Source organism: Arachis hypogaea, chromosome 15 (assembly GCF_003086295.3).
Source record: "Arachis hypogaea cultivar Tifrunner chromosome 15, arahy.Tifrunner.gnm2.J5K5, whole genome shotgun sequence".
Taxonomy (NCBI): Eukaryota; Viridiplantae; Streptophyta; class Magnoliopsida; order Fabales; family Fabaceae; genus Arachis; species Arachis hypogaea.
The window spans coordinates 144,905,207-144,927,251 of NC_092050.1; the positions used below are offsets into that span (position 1 = coordinate 144,905,207).

Sequence of the window (22,045 nt, forward strand, 5' to 3'; positions counted from 1 at the left end):
TCTTCCCTCTCCTCTGCCTCCCGTTCTTTCTTCCTTTCTCTTTTTTTTTCTTTTTCCTATTGCCGCCGCTGTGTTTGGTAACAAGGAAAGCAAGGTGGCTAGGGTTGGGTTAGAATGGGTTAGGGTTAGTGTGCCTGATTTTAGGATTATGGTTTAGTTTGGGGCAAATGTGAAATTAGAGATTTTTAGATAAATTGGAATTTGGTAACTTTAATTAAATTAGAGTATAGAGTATCAATTAAAAATCTAATTTAATCCATTAAAATTACATTGAAAAATATTATTTGATTGTCAACTTACTGATTGGCATTTAATCATGTATTCTAATTTAAAATTAAGAATAATATAATTAATTTTCTTTTTTATAAAAATTAAAGTATTAAATTCCAAAATCTCAATTATTTAACTAAATCGTATAAAATTCTTATTCTTTTACAACTGTTAAGCTGTATAATTTAAATATAGAAAATTATTCAATAATTATAAAATTAAGTAAAATTTCTAATTTAATTATCAAGACTTGATTTAATTACTTTTAATAAAATAATTTCTAAAAATAAAATCTTTAATAAATAAATAAATTGAAATTAACTCATAATATTATTTTCCGAAAGTTCTGAGTCTTACACGCTTCATGTAAGACCCGGTTAATTAACAGCTAATTAACCCATAAATGAGAATTTATTCTAGAAAGCCAAAAATGTTATTTTTATGGCTTAATATGATAGAGGAAATTGAGACGAGAATTTCGGTACTAATTTTATAGAAATCGGACCAAGATTGGACCGAACGGGCCAAACCGGGCCAACCGAACCCAAAGTGGGCCCTTGGCCCAACTAAACTAAACCAAAACCCTAGTTTTCAGCACTCTCTCTCCTCATTTGAGACATTAAACACGCTGAAATGGAGGCCATGGAGGGAAGAACACTCTCTCAAGTTCTATCTCTCACTTGATCTTCAAACCACCATAACTTTTGATCTAGAGCTCCGATTGCCGCTCCGTTTGCGGCCACGCGTTCACCGCGGAGAGCTCTATAAAACCCATACAATTAATCTTGAGGTAAGTCACGTTTTACTGTTCGAAATTCCAGCCCTTGATTTCGAGTTTCATGAGTAAAAATGTTGAGATTTTGGGTTCTTTGATGTTATAGGACCCAACTCTCTTGAAGGAGAAGGTTAATCTTGTCTCTTTGGACCTTGGGTGTGGTAAGATTCTCAACCCTAGTGTAATTTGTTGTTCTATGAGGTTTGGGCATTGAGATGTTGTGTATGGGTATGATGATTGTGGCTTAGGTTGTGTATATGTAAATATTGGAGCTTGATTGGTGATTTTGGAAAGCTTGGAAGAGGGTTTTGTGTGATAAAATCTGTTCTTGGAGGTGTTGATACCTTGAGAGCTTGTGGACAAGTGGTTTGGAAGTGCTCCGGTTGAGCTTGGGAAATTGGCTAAGGTATGGTTTCGGTTTCCCGTATCTAATATGTAATGTGGTAGGAAATACTTAGGCTAGAGGCCCTAAGATAGGCATTGAATTGATGATGTTGTGGAATGGTTGAGATATATGATGTGATCATATGTGTGATTATGAATATTGATGCCTTGATTGTGTGATATGTGAGAAAATGCATGTTGTGATATATGCTTGATGAATGATTGAGGTTGAATTGATGGGTGGTGCCATATTGTTGGTGAGTATGATGATTATGTATAATGATGGTTGATTGAAAATTGATATTGTTAGAAATTGGGATGAGAAGGATGTATGACATAATATTGTGTTTATCCTTTGGCCTTTTGATTGAGAAGTGTTAAAATGGTTGGAGGTAGTTTTGAGAATTTTGGTAAAATATCAATGCGTGAGTTGAGGATGGCTTGTTGTTGAATTTGGTACACTTTGATTGATTTCAAAGAAAAGGGATGAAATTGGCATGTTTTAATTGATTTTGAAAAGAGTTGAAAGTGGCTTGTTTTGAAAATGGCACTTTGTGGTTTTGAATGAAAATATGGTTTTTGGGCATACTTTGACGGGACATAACTTGGACTACGGATCTTTGATTTGTGCCAATTCTGTTTAGAAATGAAATTGGATCCGGGATGTCCATGTCGTTCGAAGAACGGGTGAAAAATGATTTAAAATGAGAGAGTTATGACCGTCGGAAGATTGGGGGTTGAATCTGTGAATTCTGCAGCTTTTAACTTAGAAAATTTTTAGCAGAATGACCCCTCGCGCGTAGGCGCAGTTGGCGCGTATGCGCCGTTCTTCGAGAAAGCATCATCCACGCGTGCGCGTGGAGTGCGCGTACGCGTGGCCCTGTTTTCATCCCAAAGTTGATTTTTGAGTTTTAAAAGCCAAATTTCATACTTCTAAGCCTCCGATCTCACCACTTATGTCTTAAATCATTATGATATGCCTAGCATGAGGAAAAGGGCTAGTGAATGTGGTAACTTGCGAGTGAAGCAAGGGAAAAATGAATGATCCATGAGGATCAAAGATGATTATGTGAGATGTGGAGGATGGCGGTGGAAGTGCTTGTTATGCCATGGGCCGAAGGGCCGTAAATGTTAATGAATTGGCTGGTTATGGATTTAACCGTGAGCCGGATGGCTAGATTATTGCCGTGTTATGGCGGAGCCATGTTTATGGCCAAGTATAAATGCATATATGCTGTTGATTGAATTGTGAATGTTTGCACTTCCACCATTGGAGATGAGGGTTTCCCTGGGTAGTAGCAATGGCTAGCCACCATGTGCTCCAGGTTGAGACTCGAAGCTCTGTTAACCCAATGTCGTAAGTGTGGCCGGGCACTGTGAAAGGCCCGGATGAGCTCGCCCCCGTAAATATTCACCAGTGATGGTGATGGATAAATATTCACCAGTGAGGGTGATGGATTTGGATCATGATTATGATCAAGTTTATGATGAGTATAACTCGAGTTGGGGATGCGCGACAGAGGGACAGTCCAATGGTTAGCTACCAGGACTTGTCGGGTTGGCTCTATAACCGACAGATGATATCATCAGCTACTAGGGACAGGCATGCATCATAAGCATACTACATGAATTGTTTGAGATTGCCTATTTGACTGCATATTACTTGCTAATTGCCTAAATGCCTTATCTGTTCCTATTTGTAAATCTCTTGTCTGATATAACTGTGTTTGCTATATTATACTCCTGCTGGTGGTTGGGAGGTCTGAAGGAATTGGAAAGGAAAGTATTAGTTAGACTGAAGAATCTTTAGTCAGTTGCCACTTACGGTTTAGCTTGTTTATAAGCTTTGATATTATCTGAAGGAAGTTCTAGGATTGCCTTCGGCTTTCCTCTATTATTATGTATTATATATGTGGAAGCTGTTACCGTGCTGGGGACCTCTGGTTCTCACCCATGCGGATTTTGTGGTTTTCAGATGCAGGACGCGAGGCTTCTCGTTGAGGCATGTTGGAGACTTCTGGATTTAGCGAAGATCCTTTGTTCTCGGGACTCTGTTTTGGGTTATATATCTTGTTTAGATACTTTTATCTCCATTAAATAATACAAACTGTGATGACTCCTTCTAGAGGGGATTTTTGGAGAATAGGTTTTCTGTATTTGTGTCCCTTTGGGTTTCCTTTGGGATTTCCTTATTTTATCATATGTATATATTGCTATGCTCGGACCGGTTCTCTTCGCAGTCGGATTTTGAGTCTTGATATTCTTGTTTTTGACACTCTTTTGTATATATAATCTCGCGATAGCTTATCCCGGTGCGTCACGTTTATCGATCGGAGTGTTGCGCTTTCGAGTTACGGTTTTTGTTTACCCCTTTTTCTACAAAGGCTCCTAGTTATAATCAATTATTCATACTACTATACGTACTAAATTTTTGTTTTAGAGGTCGTAATACCTTGCCATCTCTGAATTATGACTTAAGCATAAGACTCTGTATGGTAGGGTGTTACGCTTCATTCCATCGAGTTTTTATATGTCATTATTCTAACAACACGATCCACCAGTAAAAGGATATTATGAAATCCTACATGGAATGAATCCATGTTCAATTTTGTTTTTAAATAATATATAGCATAAGTTTTGATATTTTGAGAATTTTATTTCTGCAAATTGGTCATAAAAAGAAAATCATATCTCTAAGTGAAAAGATTTATAAGGTATAATTTGTAGTAATTTATACGCTTGTGTTAATAACTAAGCAATATCTATGACTAGTCAAAGATTTTTAATTTTTAATTTCTATTGATAGAAGCTTTGATTAATTTAAAATTCTTAGAGGTAGTGATGACTTCAACTGAAATTTGATTTAATTTAACATTGTCTCTCTTGAATCAAATTCGTAGAATTAAGTATTTTGAGCATTTTTTTTAATTTGTAAATTAAATTTTCAAAAGTTTTGTGAAGATATCTGCAATTTGTTCTTGAGTTGGACAATAAGAAGCAATAACAAAGTAAATGCTCCATCAAAGTTTGTGTACTCTTTATGAAACTAAACTATGTTGCTTCATTGAAAAATCATTAAAATTATACAAAACATGTATTAAATTTGCCATGATGAGTGACTAATAATTATTTCTTGCAAACAAAAATGTGAAGAACTTGCAAGAATGTGAAGAACAAGAGTCACAAACCTTCAAGTGTTGATAATCCTGTGCATGTGTCTTCTGAGGAAGAAGATTCTGAGAAAGAAGATTGTAATGTCAATATTGCCCCTACTCCTCTTCGAACCCCGAATCGTAGACCATCACATGATGATGGCAAGCAAGACAATGCTCAATCAGATCCTGAAGAGCATATTCTTGCCAATCCTCAAATTGTCCTTTTTGCTGATCCAATTTAAGAAGGAGGAGGAGATGTTAGTGTGGATTTGATGCAGTCTTTGATAATAATTACCAATTCAAACTTATATTATTGGTGATGTTAATTACTTTTTTGTTTGATGGGAATAAATTATAGTAGTTGTGGAATGATTGAATAGTTCTTGGTATGAAATGAATAATTAAACATTTTATTCATGTTTTGGACATGGATTGGATATGATTATAATAGCTTGTTCATATCTCTTATGAATTTCCTTGTATATTTAATTTTTGTGCATTACCACTGTTTTGCTTGGCGATTCTTAGATGGAAAAGAAAAAAATATAGAATTTGTGTTGTTTAGTGTTTCTGAGTGAAACTTGTTAGAAAAACAAAGTAACAAGACATAATAATCATAGACAAATTAAAAATGCATGCCAAGGCTATTGTGACAGAATTACATATACTGTCATTTTATCTTATCTATTTTTTATTTTTTTTAATAGGTTGATTGAGTGTCCAGGGAACAAAAAAGTTGTGTATAGTTACTATCCACATCTATGTCTATGTCTATGATAGATATGAATACCTTGACAAATATTTACTATTTATTTAGTGAAAAACAAAATTTGAAAGAACATTATACAAAATACATGTATCTAATGTATTATCAGAGATTAAACATGAGATATAAAGTTTTATTATAATTTTATTGCTTCAACCTAGTTGGATTGGCCTAGTAGTTAGCTCACTACTCCACTTAAGCAACTGTCGTGGGATGGAATCCTGCCTTGTACACGCAGCAACGTATTGGCCAACAATAAACTCTTAAATAGACTTTCGATCTGCGATGAATTATTCTTTAATCTGCCGGGTTAGGAGATACCGTGAGAAACTAAAAATAATTTTGTTGCTTCAAAATAAAACAAGCAACAAAAGCTAAACTCGTGGTTTCACATCACATGACACAATACTTTACAGAGTCTATCACTACTCTTGTATTAAAACAGAGACAAACTATTCATCAATACTGTCACTCTTAGATAACACTCAGCTATAAACCAAAACTTATCACCTCCGTAACAAGACAAAACTCACCGATCAAAAAAGGTCAACTCATCAACAACAAGTCTTTAACAGATATAGATGCAAGATATACAAAAAAAATTAATTTAAACATTATACACCTCTTTCAGGATCCAACTCGGCTTAAAACAAATTTTCCAATCCATAATATGCACTATAGTTGTGGTTGACTATTTTAGGGCTTCTTCAATGAAATGTCATAAAAGATATCTAGTAATATATATTGAATTTGAAACTAATTAATAAGGTACAGTAGTAGCATGTAAATAACAAAAGATCCTCTGCTACAATAATCATGCCAGGAATATTTGACCACAAAAGTGAAACTATATTTCTAAGAGTAGTGATCAAATTTCTGACCACACAATTAATAAAAGAGGTGAATTATTAACATGCTAAAAAAAACTTATCTATGTTTATACTAATCAGCAGGGGAAATGAATCATCAGTGGTAGAAGTTGTGCAAGATTCCACTTTGGTTTGAGTTGGGGAAAAATTGAAAGGCTTAGGAGGACTTTGCAATAGATCAATGCTTCCTTTAAGCATTTCAATGGCCCTACTCATTAGAGGTTGAGGATATTCCGTGAAGAAAGAAGAGGATGTTTTCTTTATTTTTTATTTTTTATTAATTTGATTTAACTATGATTAATCATATATAGTTAATAATATATATGTATTGATATTTATACAAAAATTATATTTAATATATTTTTAAAATATATTAAATTTTATTTCTTTTTAGAATTATTTAATATATGTATGATTTTTCATCTCTTGTTTTTCTATTATTTTTATCATCTGACTTATCTTGTTGTTCTATATTAGATTGGACAGTATTTGAAATACTAAGTTGGTTTTCTTTTTCCGACTTTATCTTCTCATTTTCAATATATAGTTTACCTACTTCTAGACATTATGATTTGTATCTACCTGATTAACTTTTTAAATTTTGTTTCTGAGCTTACCATTACTGCAGCCTTATCAAAAGAAACATTTTTGCTAGCAAAAATCTTAGAAAAACCTACCTTTTTTATACACCATAATCTATAACCTTTTCACCCTTCATGCATATCTTTCTAATCATATATTTAAAGCTTATGAGAATGATTTTGTTATATATGGAACAGAATAACACAAAAATAAATTCCGACGCATTTTTCTCTTATTAAGGGATGAATTATTTGATAAATTCTTTTGACATTTTTGTAAATAAGTAAAACATATATATGTTTCCTTATTTAGCGTCCATGCATATCTACAATTCAGAGGATAGAGAAATACATTTAAAAAAATTGCCATGTAACAAAAGAGAAAAGATACACATTTATTACAATACTATTTATATATAAATATTACCAAATTTAAAAAATGCATTAGATGTTAACTTTATTAAGTTCTAAATCCACGCATTAAAAGGATGTCTCTATATATATATATATATATATATATATATATATATATATATATATATATATATATATATTATTGGTGAGTGGTATTTTACTCAGGAGTAAGTGAAAACAATCAACAATGCCGCCAAAAAAAGAGATTGATGGTCGCACTTATGAAGTCCACTCCATTCGCCGTAAGAGAATCCATCGGGTATATTCATATTCCTCTCATCTTATTTCAATATTTCTCTCTCTCTCTCTCTCTCTCTCTATATATATATATATATATATATATATATATATATATATATATATATATATATATAGAAAATCAAATAAGTTATATAAAAATATAAAAAATTAGTTATCACAGTTAACTATTATTAAGAATATATATTCGATGTTCATAGAAAAAAATTGGCTATATGTTGTTGTAAAAATGTTTAATTATACTATCATAACAGATTTATGTATTTTATTATTGAATGTTTGATTATTCTAAAAGTTAATTATTTTGTGAAAAATACGTAAAATAACATATATTTGTATGTATGAGATTACTTATTAAAGTTTTTTTTTTTTGCTGATTTTAATTTTGTGTTCATTGAATATATTTTTACAGAAAAATAGTATTTGTGATTGATTGGAGACTATTTCACCTTATTAAGAATAATGATTCTGATGAATATACATACAGTTTCGGATTCTATTATTTTAATGTATTATATGTTAATATATTGTTCTTCATCACTATGGCGTATGTTATTGTTATCCATTGGTTTATCATGATCAAATTCTAATCAAAATCTTTGAATGTGGAAATGTCATATACAGGGTAAGCCACAGTACATGCTCAAATGGTTAGTGCTTATGATTATTTTTAATGCTCTTTTCTTCGATTTTATTAACTGATATTGTTATTGTTTATTGCTTTTGATGACTAACATTATCAAATGGATATTTCAATTATGTATATTGTGAAATATAAATAGGGCAGGATGGAAGGACGTATCAAACACTTGGGAGCCTCAGGAGAGCCTCCATCATATGCGTGATTACGTTAATGACTTTGATGCCAGGTATGGTGAAAAAGAAATCCAGTATATATCAAATATATTTCAATTCAATGTGATTTAAGCAACGTTAATTGAGTAATTATTTAAAGATTTTCGACTATTATTTTTAGGTGAAAATATCTTCGTGTGAATAATCATATTTAATTAAATAATTATAAATGAGTTTTTGTGTTCTTGAAGAATAAAATCAAGAATTCGTGAGAATCTCAAGAAGAGGAACAAGCATCACAACACTCCTACACAGAAATTGTCATCGCGTCCTTTTATTGCAAATCCATCTCCTCTTTTTTCTGACTCAGAAGAGGAGTCATCAGAAGAGGAGGAGGACAATGAAGAGGAAGAGGAAGAGGAGAAGGAAGAGAAAGAAGGAAAAACAAAGGATGATAAAGAAGACTCTGATTATGATGTGAATGTTAAAGTCTCCCCTGGTGTTAGACGACCAATTGCAAGGTACTCCCTTCATTCCATCGAGTTTTTATCTGTGTCATTATTCTAACAACACTATCCACGAGTAAAAGGATATTATGAAATCCTACATGGAATGAATCCACGTTCAATTTTGTTTTTAAATAATATATAGCATAAGTTTTGATATTTTGATAATTTTATTTCTGCAAATTGGTCATAATAAGTAAATCATATCTCTAAGTGAAAAACTTTATAAGGTATAATTTGTAGTAATTTATACGCTTGTATTAATAACTAAGCAATATCTGTGACTAGTCAAAGATTTTTAATTTTTAATTTCTATTGATAGAAGCTTTGATTAATTTAAAATTCTTAGAGGTAGTGATGACTTCAACTGAAATTTGATTTAATTTAACACTCTCTCTCTTGAATCAAATTCGTAGAATTAAGTATTTTGAGCATTTTTTAATTTGTAAAATAGTTAAATTTTCAAAAGTTTTGTGAAGATATCTACAATTTGTTCTTGAGTTGGACAATAAGAAGCAATAACAAAGTAAATGCTCTATCAAAGTTTGTGTACTCTTTATGAAACTAAACTATGTTGCCTCATTGAAAAATCATTAAAATTATACAAAACATGTATTAAATTTGCCATGATTAGTGTTGATAAATATGACTAATAATTATATCTTGGAAACAAAAATGTGAAGAACTTGCAAGAATGTGAAGAACAAGAGTCACCAACCTTCAAGTGTTGATAATCATGTGCGTGTGTCTTCTGAGGAAGAAGATTCTGAGAAAGAAGATTGTAATGTCAATATTGCCCCTACTCCTCTTCGAACCCCGAATCGTAGACCATCACATGATGATGGCAAGCAAGACAATGCTCAATCAGATTCTGAAGAGCATATTCTTGCCAATCCTCAAATTGTCCTTTTTGCTGATCCAATTTAAGAAGGAGGAGGAGATGTTAGTGTGGATTTGATGCAAGCTTTGATAAAAATTACCAATTCAAACTTATATTATTGGTGATGTCTATTACTTTGTTTGTTTGATGGGAATAAATTATAGTAGTTGTGGAATAATTTAGTAGTTCTTGGTATGAAATGAATAATTAAACATTTTATTCATGTTTTGGACATGGATTGGAGATGATTATAATAACTTGTTCGTATCTCTTATGAATTTCCTTGCATATTTAATTTTTGTGTATTACCACTGTTTTGCTTGGTGATTCTTAGATGGAAAAGAAAAAAACAAAATATAGAATTTGTGTTGTTTAGTGTTTCTGAGTGATACTTGTTAGAAAAACAAAGTAACAAGACATAATAATCATAGACAAATTAAAAATGCATGCCAAGGCTATTGTGACAGAATTACATATACTGTCATTTTATCTTATTTATTTTTTATTTTTTTAATAGGTTGATTGAGTGTCCAGGGAACAAAAAAGTTGTGTATAGTTACTGTCCACATCTATGTCTATGTCTATGATAGATATGAATACCTTGACAAATATTTACTATTTATTTAGTGAGATACAAAATTTGAAAGAACATTATAGAAAATACATGTATCTAATGTATTATTAGAGATTAAACATGAGACATAAAGTTTTATTATAATTTTGTTGCTTCAACCTAGTTGGATTGATCTAATAGTTAGCTCACTACTTCACTTTAGCAACTGTCAGGGGATGGAATCCTGCCTTGTACACGCAGCAATGTATTGGCCAATAACAAACTCTTAAATAAACTTTCGATCTGTGATGAATTATTCCTTAATCTGCCGGGTTAGGAGATACCGTGAGAAACTAAAAAATAATTTTGTTGGTTCAAAATAAAACAAGCAACAAAAGCTAAACTCATGGTTTCACATCACATGACACAATACTTTACAGAGTCTATCACTACTCTTATATTAAAACAGAGACAAACTATTCATCAATACTGCCACTCTTAAATAACACTCAGCTATAAACCAAAACTTATCACCTCCCTAACAAGACAAAAGTCACCGATCAAAAAAGGTTAACTCATCAACAACAAGTCTTTAACAGATATAGATGCAAGATATACAAAAAAAATTAATTTAAACATTATACACCTCTTTCAAGATCCAACTCGGCTTAAAACAAATTTACCAATCCATAATATGCAGTGTAGTTATGGTTGACTATTTTAGGGCTTCTTCAATGAAATGTCATGAAAGTTATCTAGTAATATATATATATAATATATATAGAGAAACTAATTAATAATGCACACTAGTAGCATGTAAATAATAAAAGATCCTCTGCTACAATAATCATGCCATGAATATTTGACTACAAAAGTGATACTATATTTTCAAGAGTAGTGATCAAATTCCTGACCACATAATTAAAAAAAGAGGTGAATTATTAACATGTTAAAAAAAACTTATCTATGATTATATTAATCAGTAGGGGAAAATGAATCATCGGTGCTAGAAGTTGCACAATATTCCGCTTTGGTTTGAGTTGGGGAAAAGTTGAAAGGCTTAGGTGGACTTTGCAACAAATCAATGCTTCCTTCAAGCATTTCAATGACTCTACTCATTGGAGGTCTTTCTGATGGAATTGTTTGAATGCACCACAACCCTACAATGATCATTTTTCTCACTATCTTACCTTCCTCATTGCTCATAGTAGCACCTTGCCATGCCACACTACTCTTGTCACTTTCAATATGCTTGTATATCCAATGTGGAAAATACAACTCACTAGAATGACTAGTTACCTCAGCATTTGTGTTATTATGCTTCCCTCCAACCATTTCTAGAATCATCATTCCGTAACTATATACATCAGATTTATGCGATACTCCACCAAAATGTCTGTTCCATACTTCTGGAGCTATGTACCCTATTGTCCCTCTAGCATCCAACATTGTGACAATGCTATGTGTCTTTGAGCAGAGCTTAGCCAACCCGAAATCCGAGATTTTAGGGTTAAAGTTCTTGTCTAGGAGGATGTTGTTTGGTTTTATGTCGAAATGGAGAATCCTCGTGTTGCAACCTCGGTGCAAGTATTCTAGCCCTCGAGCTATCCCTTTTGCAATCCGGTGTAGCCTTTCCCAACTCAAAGGTGGATTGGTTACAGGATCATTGTTATGTATATACTTTTCAAGCGATCCATTTGGCATGTATTCATAGACAAGAGCTTTTTTCTTGTTACCTTTGAGACAAAATCCGAGCAATGCAACAATGTTTACATGAGATGTTTTACTAATACTCATGACCTCATTGATGAACTCCTCACCATTCCCTTTGGAAGCTTTGAGAAGCTTTACAGCCACAGGACCACCATTGTTAAGGAATCCTTTATATACTTCTCCATAACCACCTTCCCCGAGTTTCGACTCGAAAGAATTGGTCATCTTCTTGATATCTGAATAAGTGTATCTTTTTATGGATATGGGTCCATGAGTCTTCATGAAGGCCTCAATATCTTGGTCGTTATTGCTGATCTTCAAAATTTCTGGCATGATTGGTGATAGTTTGTGTCTAAAAATGTAAAGTATGATGCATGTTATAGGTAATACTCCAATTCCTGCAGCTATTAAACCTGTATGCAGAGATAGAAACCCAATAAGATGAATAATCAAGATTCTACATTTGGATTATAATCCAATATGAACTGTGATGTTGTAATTAATAGGGATTAGATTATGTGATTTAACTTTGGACTTAAATTATGTATGACAAAGGATATAATCAATGACATAAAGTAGCAAGGTAAAGAAAACTCTCATCTTGTAAAACTCTTTATTTATCTTCCATTGTGAAACCTTTTAATGACATTTAATGAACAATTTAGATTATTATTGTGAGAAAGAAGAGAATAATAGAAAAAATAGTCGTATGGCACACTATACCTATAATTAATTTCGACAACCTGCTCTTGCTTTCCCCTGCTATTGAAACAGAACACAGTCAATAATAAATAAAAGTTAAATTGAATTAAAATTTCAAACTATTGGCAAAATTAAAAACATGAAATCAACCAGGTCAAAAAAAATAACCATTATTCCTACCCTACAATTACATATAACCACATGCATACACATACCATATAATTATGTGCCTATTTTTCTCATAAATTAAATATAAACAATTTTTTTTAAAATAAAATAAAATAAGGAAAAAAATGCAACCTAATTACCTAACAAATGACTAAGACGCCTGTATAACATAAATAGTAACTTGATGAAACATCATAAACTAAAACTTCTTTAATACTAAATTTTGAATAATATTATTTGAATGAAAACTCACTTGCAATTGTCTTCATGTGAAGTTGCTAATTGAGAACTGTTAGATGATTTGACATATTTAACTGAATTATTATCTAACAGTAGTTTTCATCAGCTATTAATTTCACACGAAAAAATGTGTATGAAATAGAAATATGGAAAGAAATTTTGATACCTCGACAATTGTCGGTCCTCACAGTACCATCCTTGCAGAAACACAAGATCTGTTTGTTAGTACTACTGTATCCACAATATCCCTCAGAAGCCTCACACTCTTTGCAAGTCTGTTCAGTTTCCCATTCAAGCACAAACCCTTCATTCATAGCCCTACCAAACTCACTCACCAAACCATATTCACCACCATTACTACTAATTTCATCCTTCATCACTGTCACATCAACATTCTCCTCACACCTCTCTGACCAATCAAAACCCTTGCTCTCATTCCCCTTCAAGAACACAAAAGACTCTTTTGACCCTTGCCTCAAACAACTTATATCAGGAACATTAGAAGGGTGTGAAGTAGTAGAAGTAGAACAGTTATAGTAAAAGCTAAGGTTCAAGTTCAATGAAGAATGAGAAAGAGGTAAGTTCCCTATTGGAAAACCATGAAGTGCCCTTGGACATGTTTGGTTTGTGGTGTCGAAATCAATAAGCTTAATGCTATGGTTATCATAGTCTATGTGCTTAACATAATAGTATAAACCTGGTGGTGGAGAGAAAATGGTGTTGCCATCGTCTAAGCATATTAAACCGAATTCTGGGTAGCCACAATATTCTTGAGGGGGAGAACCATGTGAGAGCCAAAAAGGGTAACTTATGTTAGGTCCATTGGGGCAAGATTTTGTGCCACAAAGTGTTGAAGATGAAGTGGTGTTGATGATGTTGTTGCCTAAGGAACTATGGAACAACAATGGGAACAGAACTAAGAGGAAGAACAATGCAAGTTTCAACATTAGGGAAAAAATGTTATGTGGTGTTTGAATTTGGTTAGAGATTGATCACAGTTTGAACTCATTTAAGGAACGGAAAGTGTAGGGAATTGGAATTATTATACTAGAGCATGCGTGACGCTAAAGGAATTAAGGAAGTGACTTATTTTCTTGGGGTTGAACTTGGCATATAAGTCATGATGACTTAGTCTTAAGAAAATTAAATGGCTTCAAACTTTAGTTCTCACTTGTTGAATATTAGTGAAATTTCGTTTAGAAAATTAAATAAGGGTATGAATTGCATATACTTATCACTTTTTGAATTGACGATGGATATTGGAGAGTCAATTTCTAACTTATTATATTAATTACTTTGACTTATTTAAGCTGCATGATTAAAGGACAACCTTTGTAAATGTTCCTTTAGAAGTAAAACGTAATAACTATTCTATTTTAACTATCCAGTATATTAGTTAGTCTAGTTACTCATAGGTCATAACTATACATGGTATACGAGAAGATTAAGATTTTCAAATACAAAGCAATTTATTATCATGAATATATTTAAACAAAAATAATATTTGCCTTCAAAATCAAGTATAATATATTTATGTATAAATACATATATAATTTAACTTATTTTTAGTGTGTATTTTATATTTTTATATATATTTTATATTAATAACTAATTTTAGTAGCTAATTTTGATATACACTTAGTATAGTTGATATTTAAAATATTTTTAATTAAATTGTTGTTTATAATTCTTTTTTCCTATTCATGCTCTGTATTTTTTTATTATTCTTTCAATTCGCATCTTGCGTTATATATATATTAAGAGAAATAATGATTGTACAATATTTTAGATCTTTTAGCTTTTACAGTGGGATGATTGATAAAATGAGAGGTTAATAACGGTTAAATTTATAATTCTCATATGTAAATTTTACTATCTTAAAGTAATTAATTCCTTACTTCAAACAATTAAGCACGTGCAATGTTTCTAGTGTTGCAGAGCTTGGCGACAGAGGAGGTGAAATGCCGGAGCCAAACCCAGGTGGTGGTGCAGCATGGAAGAAAATAGAAAAAAAAGCAGGATGAAACAAATAGTGAAAAAGAGAAAGTTATGTTATGGGAGAAGAGGAAGAAAGAAGAAGAAGAAGAAAAAAAAAAAAAAAAAAAAAAGAGAGAGATACGAGGAGGAGAAAACAACTGAGAATGAAAGTGAGGAGTGAATAAATTAGGGATTTAGGTTTTTTAGGTTAAAGGGTATTTTAGGTTTAAATACAATTTTAAATTGATAATTGTGTTGAATGTTAAGTTTTATTAGTATAAAGTACATATATTAGAAATATTAAATTTCAAATTTATATTTATTTAATAAACCGATTCAATTATGATTAAACTACAATTAAATCATTAAACCTTTAAATTAGTCTCTTGATCGATTCATCAGTAACTGATCTAATTCTTAGACCCTTCACAATGAATTTAACATTACCATACCAATCCATCCAAAAACTAAATCCAGAAAAATCAGACATTAGGGAGTCTGTTACGTTACAATAGATATCATATTCCATGATCAACATTAATGGCATAATAACAGAAGCAACTCTAATTTAACTAATAATAATGGGCATAGCACATAACCCTAATTTGACTCTTCCAATCCTTGCCTCTATTTACAACGCAAAGTCAACTAGTTGACTAAATTGTCATCTTATATTATACTCTATATATTATTGTTGGACACAGTATTTAGGGGCACCCTACCTACAAACATGTGTTACAAAGTGTCTTATACATGATTGTAAGTAGCATGCCTACACATACATATATACTGTACATTGTGTGTAGGAATTTTTGTTACTCCTAAATATGTCTCCTTGGAGCCTCGTCAATGACACAACCTGAAGTGGGTGTTATATCACCGTCCGATTGAGATCCTGATGAAAATCCATAGGGAAATCCATTGGTGAATGATGCTGTGGTGTATCCTGGGTTACTATTATTCAGGGACCACTCCATGGACCCCATTATTAGTGCACTATTATCATTGTTGTTATTACTTGGTACATAGCTGGCAGTAGATTTGTCACCATAATAATCGTTGCTATCATATGTTACCACCGAACCTGGATGATTATTTTGATATTGCTCCATATTTGCATCACCTATTTATTATATAAAATTCAATTAAATAATGGAATTACTATCTTATCTTTAACTAACTTAATTAGCCTGTTCATATTCATTTGTATGAAATTATAATTAATGTTGCATACCTTGGGTTAACAAAGCAATGTTATCATTCAAAACCCCATCAAATTCCTCCAAGTTTTGCCATTTAGCGTATGCTTCTCTCACCAACTTCTCTATATAAGTCTGAAATTATAGACAATATAATAAAAATAATTATTAGAGATAAAATTATTTATATATTTTTTTATTATTTTAAATTTTTAAAAAAGTAATTTCATGTCATGATATCATGACAAAAAAAAATTATGCAAAATTTACAAAAATTATAAAAAAAAATCCTCTAACATAAAAAACGTGTTAAAAATATAACATTCATGTGTTGCTTACCCTATTCAAATTGGTAAGCTCTTTGGTAGGAAATGTGTGGCCATTGACATCAGCTTTAATTAATTGGCAAATTGGATTAAGAAAAAGAGTGAAATGAGGGCCACGGTAGATGTAGATCTTGCTTCCCATTTCACAAGTCTTTGCATGCTTGATTGTCACTTCCCACATTTTATCTGACATCCCAATGCCCAAAATCTACTTCCAAATATCATAAAAGTAAAACAACAAAAATTAAATAATTATTATTTTTGTTTAATTAATATATAATTATTATTTCACATAATAATATAGCCTATTTAAGATTAGGATGTATGGTGCTATATATAATACTCAAGTACCTTTCTTAGCCTATGAGGATCAATAACTGATAGTTTGAGAAAGTCTTGAACAGTTTTGATCCCTTCTGAGCTCAATTTTTTGTGGAAAGCTCCATCTTTTCCAATCTTTTCTAGCCGCCACACTTCGTCATTTAGCATTGGTGGATGATGTTTTTTATACACTTCAAATTAAATATATAAAAACAAAGAAAAAGAAATATGGTATTTAGCACATATATAGTCGCATGAATATTGAATAATTAATAAAGAACAATAATAAATGTTTAGGTGCAACTTTAAAATTTATCAACTTAGCTAGCATTAATAGTCAATGCTATACATAAGATTAAAGAATGTTCTCCCCTTGCTAAAAATGTGAACCCTAAAACAAGTCAATGCAAGAACAATTATTAAATTACCACTAGCTACTTGCTTGGCTTTGTATATTTCATTCATAAATGACAAGTTGGCGAGTAATAGGAGTAGAATTTGCATAAAATACAATATACAGAAACATAAAAGTATTGATAATTAGGTATCTACCTAACTTATTAATTTATCATCATTAAAATGTTTGTTAAAAAAAAGTGGTCAAATATTTTAATATCTAATTTAATTTGATGTATATTTATAAGTGTTTTAGAAGGTATATATATGTACAAATATAATGTTACTCTATACTGGGTCAGAGTTTATATATGTTGCATCAATATCATGTGGGTTATTTTAATTTCACATCATAGGTGGTTGCATTGGTGGGACCTTAGCATCTATGTTCATGATGGACATGGACATGGTTCTTAGCTGTATAAATATATTGACCAACCATCACTTTCCACTTCATAGTTTACAATCACCATAAAAGAATGTACAAACAAAAGAGAAAAGAAAAAGTAAAAAAGATGCATTATATTATGTAATATGATCATTGATGGATCATGGCTATCACACTAGCTTTCTACAAAGGGTGAAAAGGATGCACCCTTGCAACTTGGGCTACTACCAATGCAAGTGTTTAATACTACTGCATAAAGTGTGACAATAATAAATTTGGAATCAAAGATAAGGTTAGATAATCAATTTTTTTTGGTTAATAACAGTTACTCTTTTTAAAATTATGTTATTTATTTTAAATTTTAAATTTTAAAATTAAATCATAAATCTTTATTATTAAATTCTAAATTATAAACTTAAATACTAAAATTAACTAATATTAACTAACTAAAAATTAACTTTTTTATATTTTTCGTAATATAATCCAACACGAGTTAAATTTGTATGTACTCTTTCAAACCAGCAAATTATTAATAGACTTTAATTACTATACCCTAAATTTTATATAACTTCAACTGCATACAGAAAATATGTTGGATTACTAGGCACATGCATGTAACATCAAAATTAATTTACTTTGTATTTTTCTGTTGCATGGAGACAATAGTAATCAATAACTACTACTTTTCTTCCATATTAGTTTTTTTTTTTTTTTTTTTTGGTGACTCCATATTAGTTTTATTTGAAAAGTCTAAGAATATCTAAATATTTTTAATATTGTGTTATCAATAATCACCAGAACGTTTCTTCGAGTAACAACAAAAGCTATTGACTCGAGAGACTTATATTTTAAGAAAACTAGACTTCCATGTTGATTATTAGTTATCAACAACCTATCTAATATGTCTATTATTTAAACAAAAGCATAGTTGTATTTATCAGCTAATTATTTATACCGATAGTTGTTATATATCAACTACAAATATATATTGAAAAATGAAGTTGAAACAACGGTCAATGCTGATAAAAGATCACATATATCTACATTAATATCTACCATGTGAGATTGAGAGGGACTTATGCACTCATCTATCATTTAATGGAACAATATAATAATAATGATAGTTCTTAAACACCAACTAAATTTGCTATTCTCAGGAAACATAATTTTTTTTTATTATTTATTTTAAACCCCTCAATAAGCTTGCAAATGTATATATGCTTAATTTAGTTATAACGTTTTTCTTTGTTATCCACTTTCAAATTTTTATTATACCGAAAATTTAACTAATTAAATTTAAAATTGTTTCTTAGTATGTTTTTTAATAAAAACATAAAATGAGATCCATAAGTCATTATGATATATAGAATCAAATTTAATCCCTTCAAGTTATAGTTTTTATAATTTTTTTAATAATTAACTTATAATTTTTTTTATATATTATATTATAAAACATATAATCAAGACAGATAGAATTTAATTAGCATTAGAGAAGAAAAATAAAAATGAACGTGGCTAATATTTGTTGATAGTAAAATGATAAATATATGAAGTTGAGAAAACTTACATTCTCCACGGTGATCCTTGACAACAAAAGCTTCAGTAATGCCTTCTCGAATTGCAAGAGCATGGTGGTTAGTCCCCGGAGCCACCCTAACGGCAACCCGGAACTTCCGGCTGCGAATCCAGCTACTATTATCGGTGAACTCAATGTCCCCAGTTGGTGCAATGCCATCCCTCATGGTGAGGTTCAACTCTCCGGCAAGCAAAGGTCTCTTGCCAGTTCTCTCCTTCACTATGCGGCTATTGAATTCTTCACTACTCCAACCACAAGAAGACGAAGAAGATGAAGAAGAGTTGTCATTATCAGAAAGAGGGAAATCGCCGTCGAGGACGAGGAGTTCCAGCTTGATTGGGTGTGGGAGGCTTGTTGGAACCATCTGGCCACTGCTCTTGTCCATCAGAAGTATGCTTATAGGGTTGCCTTCGACGTCGAGGATTCGGCTTCCGGTGAAGATTGGAAGGGATAGCCTCTTGCTGAAGACCAGTTGCAAGGTTGATGATGGTTGATCATCGTCAAATGCTTTGATTCTCAATGATGGTGTCCTTGTTAAGGACCTTGACGACGAAGAACAAGAACACCATTGCCTCATCGCTCTATCAACCTCTTCACTCACCTGGCAATAATAGTTAAGTATCTAGGTTATCAAATTTGCGAGTTAATTAAAAAAAATGTGAAAATTTAGGTGCAGTTAATTGAGGTTGATAATTGATAGTTGAGAGTTATTAGATAAAAATTTAGCCAAATTAAACTAAACGATTCTCAATTATCAATTTTACGTAAAATAATTTTTAAAAAATATATATATATGCACGATTTTGTTTATAATTTTTTGTTCATCTTTTATTTTTAATATTAAAAATAATCGATAATATATAAAAAGACACACAAACAAAATATCATTTTTCGTTTAGTTCAAAACTCTTACCACTCTCTTGAGCACAGGTTCCAAGGCTACTGAAAACAAGTTTTGCAAGTTTTTCATTGTAACAACTTCGGTTATTACCCTGTCAAATAAGATATAGTTAGACAAAAACTAATTAGTAAGTACGAAAATAAATAATAATTATATAACCCTAGGTAGAAATTAGAAAAGAAAAGAAGCTAATTAAGTAGTAATAATACATACGAAGCCAAAGTAGGTCTATTAGATCTAAACCGTTTGTCGTTTGGCTTATCTTGGTCTCGATCATCAGAATCATCCAAAAACCTTTTCGCCGCCATTTTTTCTTTTCCTTTTCTGAAGAGTTTTAGTACCAAAGAGAGGTTTTCAGGAATGAAGGAAGGAATTGAAGGAGCAAGTGCAATTGCAAGAAGAGGGGTAACCGTATGACTTGGCTTTTATACCCAAAGTTATATATATACTATAGTATTATTACATTTCATAAATATAATAAGAATCTAACATATAATATAAGGAAGGTTCTTGGAACGGTGAAGGAAATAATAGCGAAGCGAGTAAATAGAATGATAGATAGATAGAGCAAATGAAAAGAAACAGCGCGCGATGAGTATCATATGATGTAACGACTTTGACGTCAACACCCATCCAAAGTCAACTCCCTCAATATATCAATCAAAAGAAAAGTAATCTCTCTACAAAATTATGTTTTATATTAAAATTTAATGAAAAAAATTAGGGATCAATATTTTTAGTAAAAAAATGAAAAAAAAAATTGAATAATGTTAAATACAAGATAAATGTACGAAAAATATTGGATAAATAATATTTCTCATTTTAAAATGTGTTAAAAATTGGTTGAGGACAAAAAAAAACAATTAAGATCACTCTCAACCAATATAGTAAAAGATTCCCTTCTAATTTCTAAGGATAACTGTATCTAAAAAAGATGTACATATGTAGAATACTTTATTTTTATATTAATATTAATTATGAATAATTTAAATTAATTATTAAATAAATTTATTTTTTAAGATATAACATGCTATGATTTATATAACAAATCTCACTTGATAGGACGGATAAGGTTTTATATTATTATTATTATTATTATTATTATTATTATTATTATTATTATTATTATTATTATTATTGTATATTTGGTCATTCATGGTAAATACTATTACAATTATTATATATATGTATTGCTAATATTGTAAATTTATTTGTACTATTGTATGTATACATTGTTTTTGTGAGATAATACAATTCTTTTAGAACTAATTAAGCAGTATTTTTATGTACCAATGGAGAAATATTTAAGATCATTAAAATTTATTATTTTTTATTATTATTTAATTATTAATATTTAAAAATATAAAATAAATATATTATTAAATTATTAACTTAAAAATTAAATTAATAATTAAATAATAATAAAAATAATAAATTTAGATGATTTTTAATATTTTTTATTGCGATATATAGGGAGAGCTAACTGCCAATGCAAGTAGGACCCAGAAACTCTGGAACTCCTCTACGTATGGAATGGCATAAAAGAACAAAAAGTAGCATTCACCATAAATAAAGCAATTAAATTACAATTCAAGGAAATTAGATTTTCTTAGTGGCAACAATAATGCATGACTATCTAGTTAGCTAGATAACCCAAGCTGATTTCAATTCTCATATTATTTGGTGGGTATGATTTATTATGATATGACAAGGAACAAATTATTGATCTCTCTTACTGTGATATGGAATAAAACATTTCTTTAACTATTTCGTCAGCGTAGTCTGATTCCAAGAATTTCAATAGATAATCACATCTTAATAATATGATATAGTGGTAGCTTTTGTACAATAACTAATTTTCTTTGTTATAGAACTTTGGTCAAACTACATGCATGTTCCTAGGAAGGATCGGATATAGCGTGCCGGAGATTG

General features: G+C 30.8%; 2 protein-coding genes across 3 annotated transcripts; both read right to left on the reverse strand.

Moving 5' to 3' along the window:
• Nucleotides 1-11,021: 11,021 nt before the first annotated feature.
• Nucleotides 11,022-14,112, reverse strand: LOC112751093 (LEAF RUST 10 DISEASE-RESISTANCE LOCUS RECEPTOR-LIKE PROTEIN KINASE-like 2.1). 2 transcript variants are annotated; one of them, XM_025800132.3, is made up of 3 exons: nt 13,196-14,112; nt 12,643-12,678; nt 11,022-12,332 (listed from the first exon to the last, which is right to left on the reverse strand). In XM_025800132.3, the coding sequence occupies exons 1-3, from the start codon at nt 13,974-13,976 to the stop codon at nt 11,182-11,184; spliced, it is 1,968 nt and encodes a 655-aa protein (XP_025655917.1). In that variant the 5' UTR covers nt 13,977-14,112; the 3' UTR covers nt 11,022-11,181. The 2 variants fall into 2 exon arrangements, with proteins under 2 accessions (XP_025655917.1, XP_025655916.1); XM_025800131.3 differs by having other exon boundaries at nt 12,643-12,681; nt 13,196-14,068.
• A 1,362-nt stretch (nt 14,113-15,474) lies between these two features.
• On the reverse strand, nt 15,475-20,677 carry LOC112751094 (protein SAR DEFICIENT 1). The gene is made up of 7 exons (XM_025800133.3): nt 20,327-20,677; nt 20,126-20,204; nt 19,204-19,813; nt 16,883-17,043; nt 16,545-16,739; nt 16,241-16,340; nt 15,475-16,129 (listed from the first exon to the last, which is right to left on the reverse strand). Exons 1-7 carry the CDS (start codon nt 20,419-20,421, stop codon nt 15,828-15,830), a joined length of 1,542 nt encoding a protein of 513 aa, XP_025655918.1. The 5' UTR covers nt 20,422-20,677; the 3' UTR covers nt 15,475-15,827.
• Between the last annotated feature and the right edge of the window lie 1,368 nt (nt 20,678-22,045).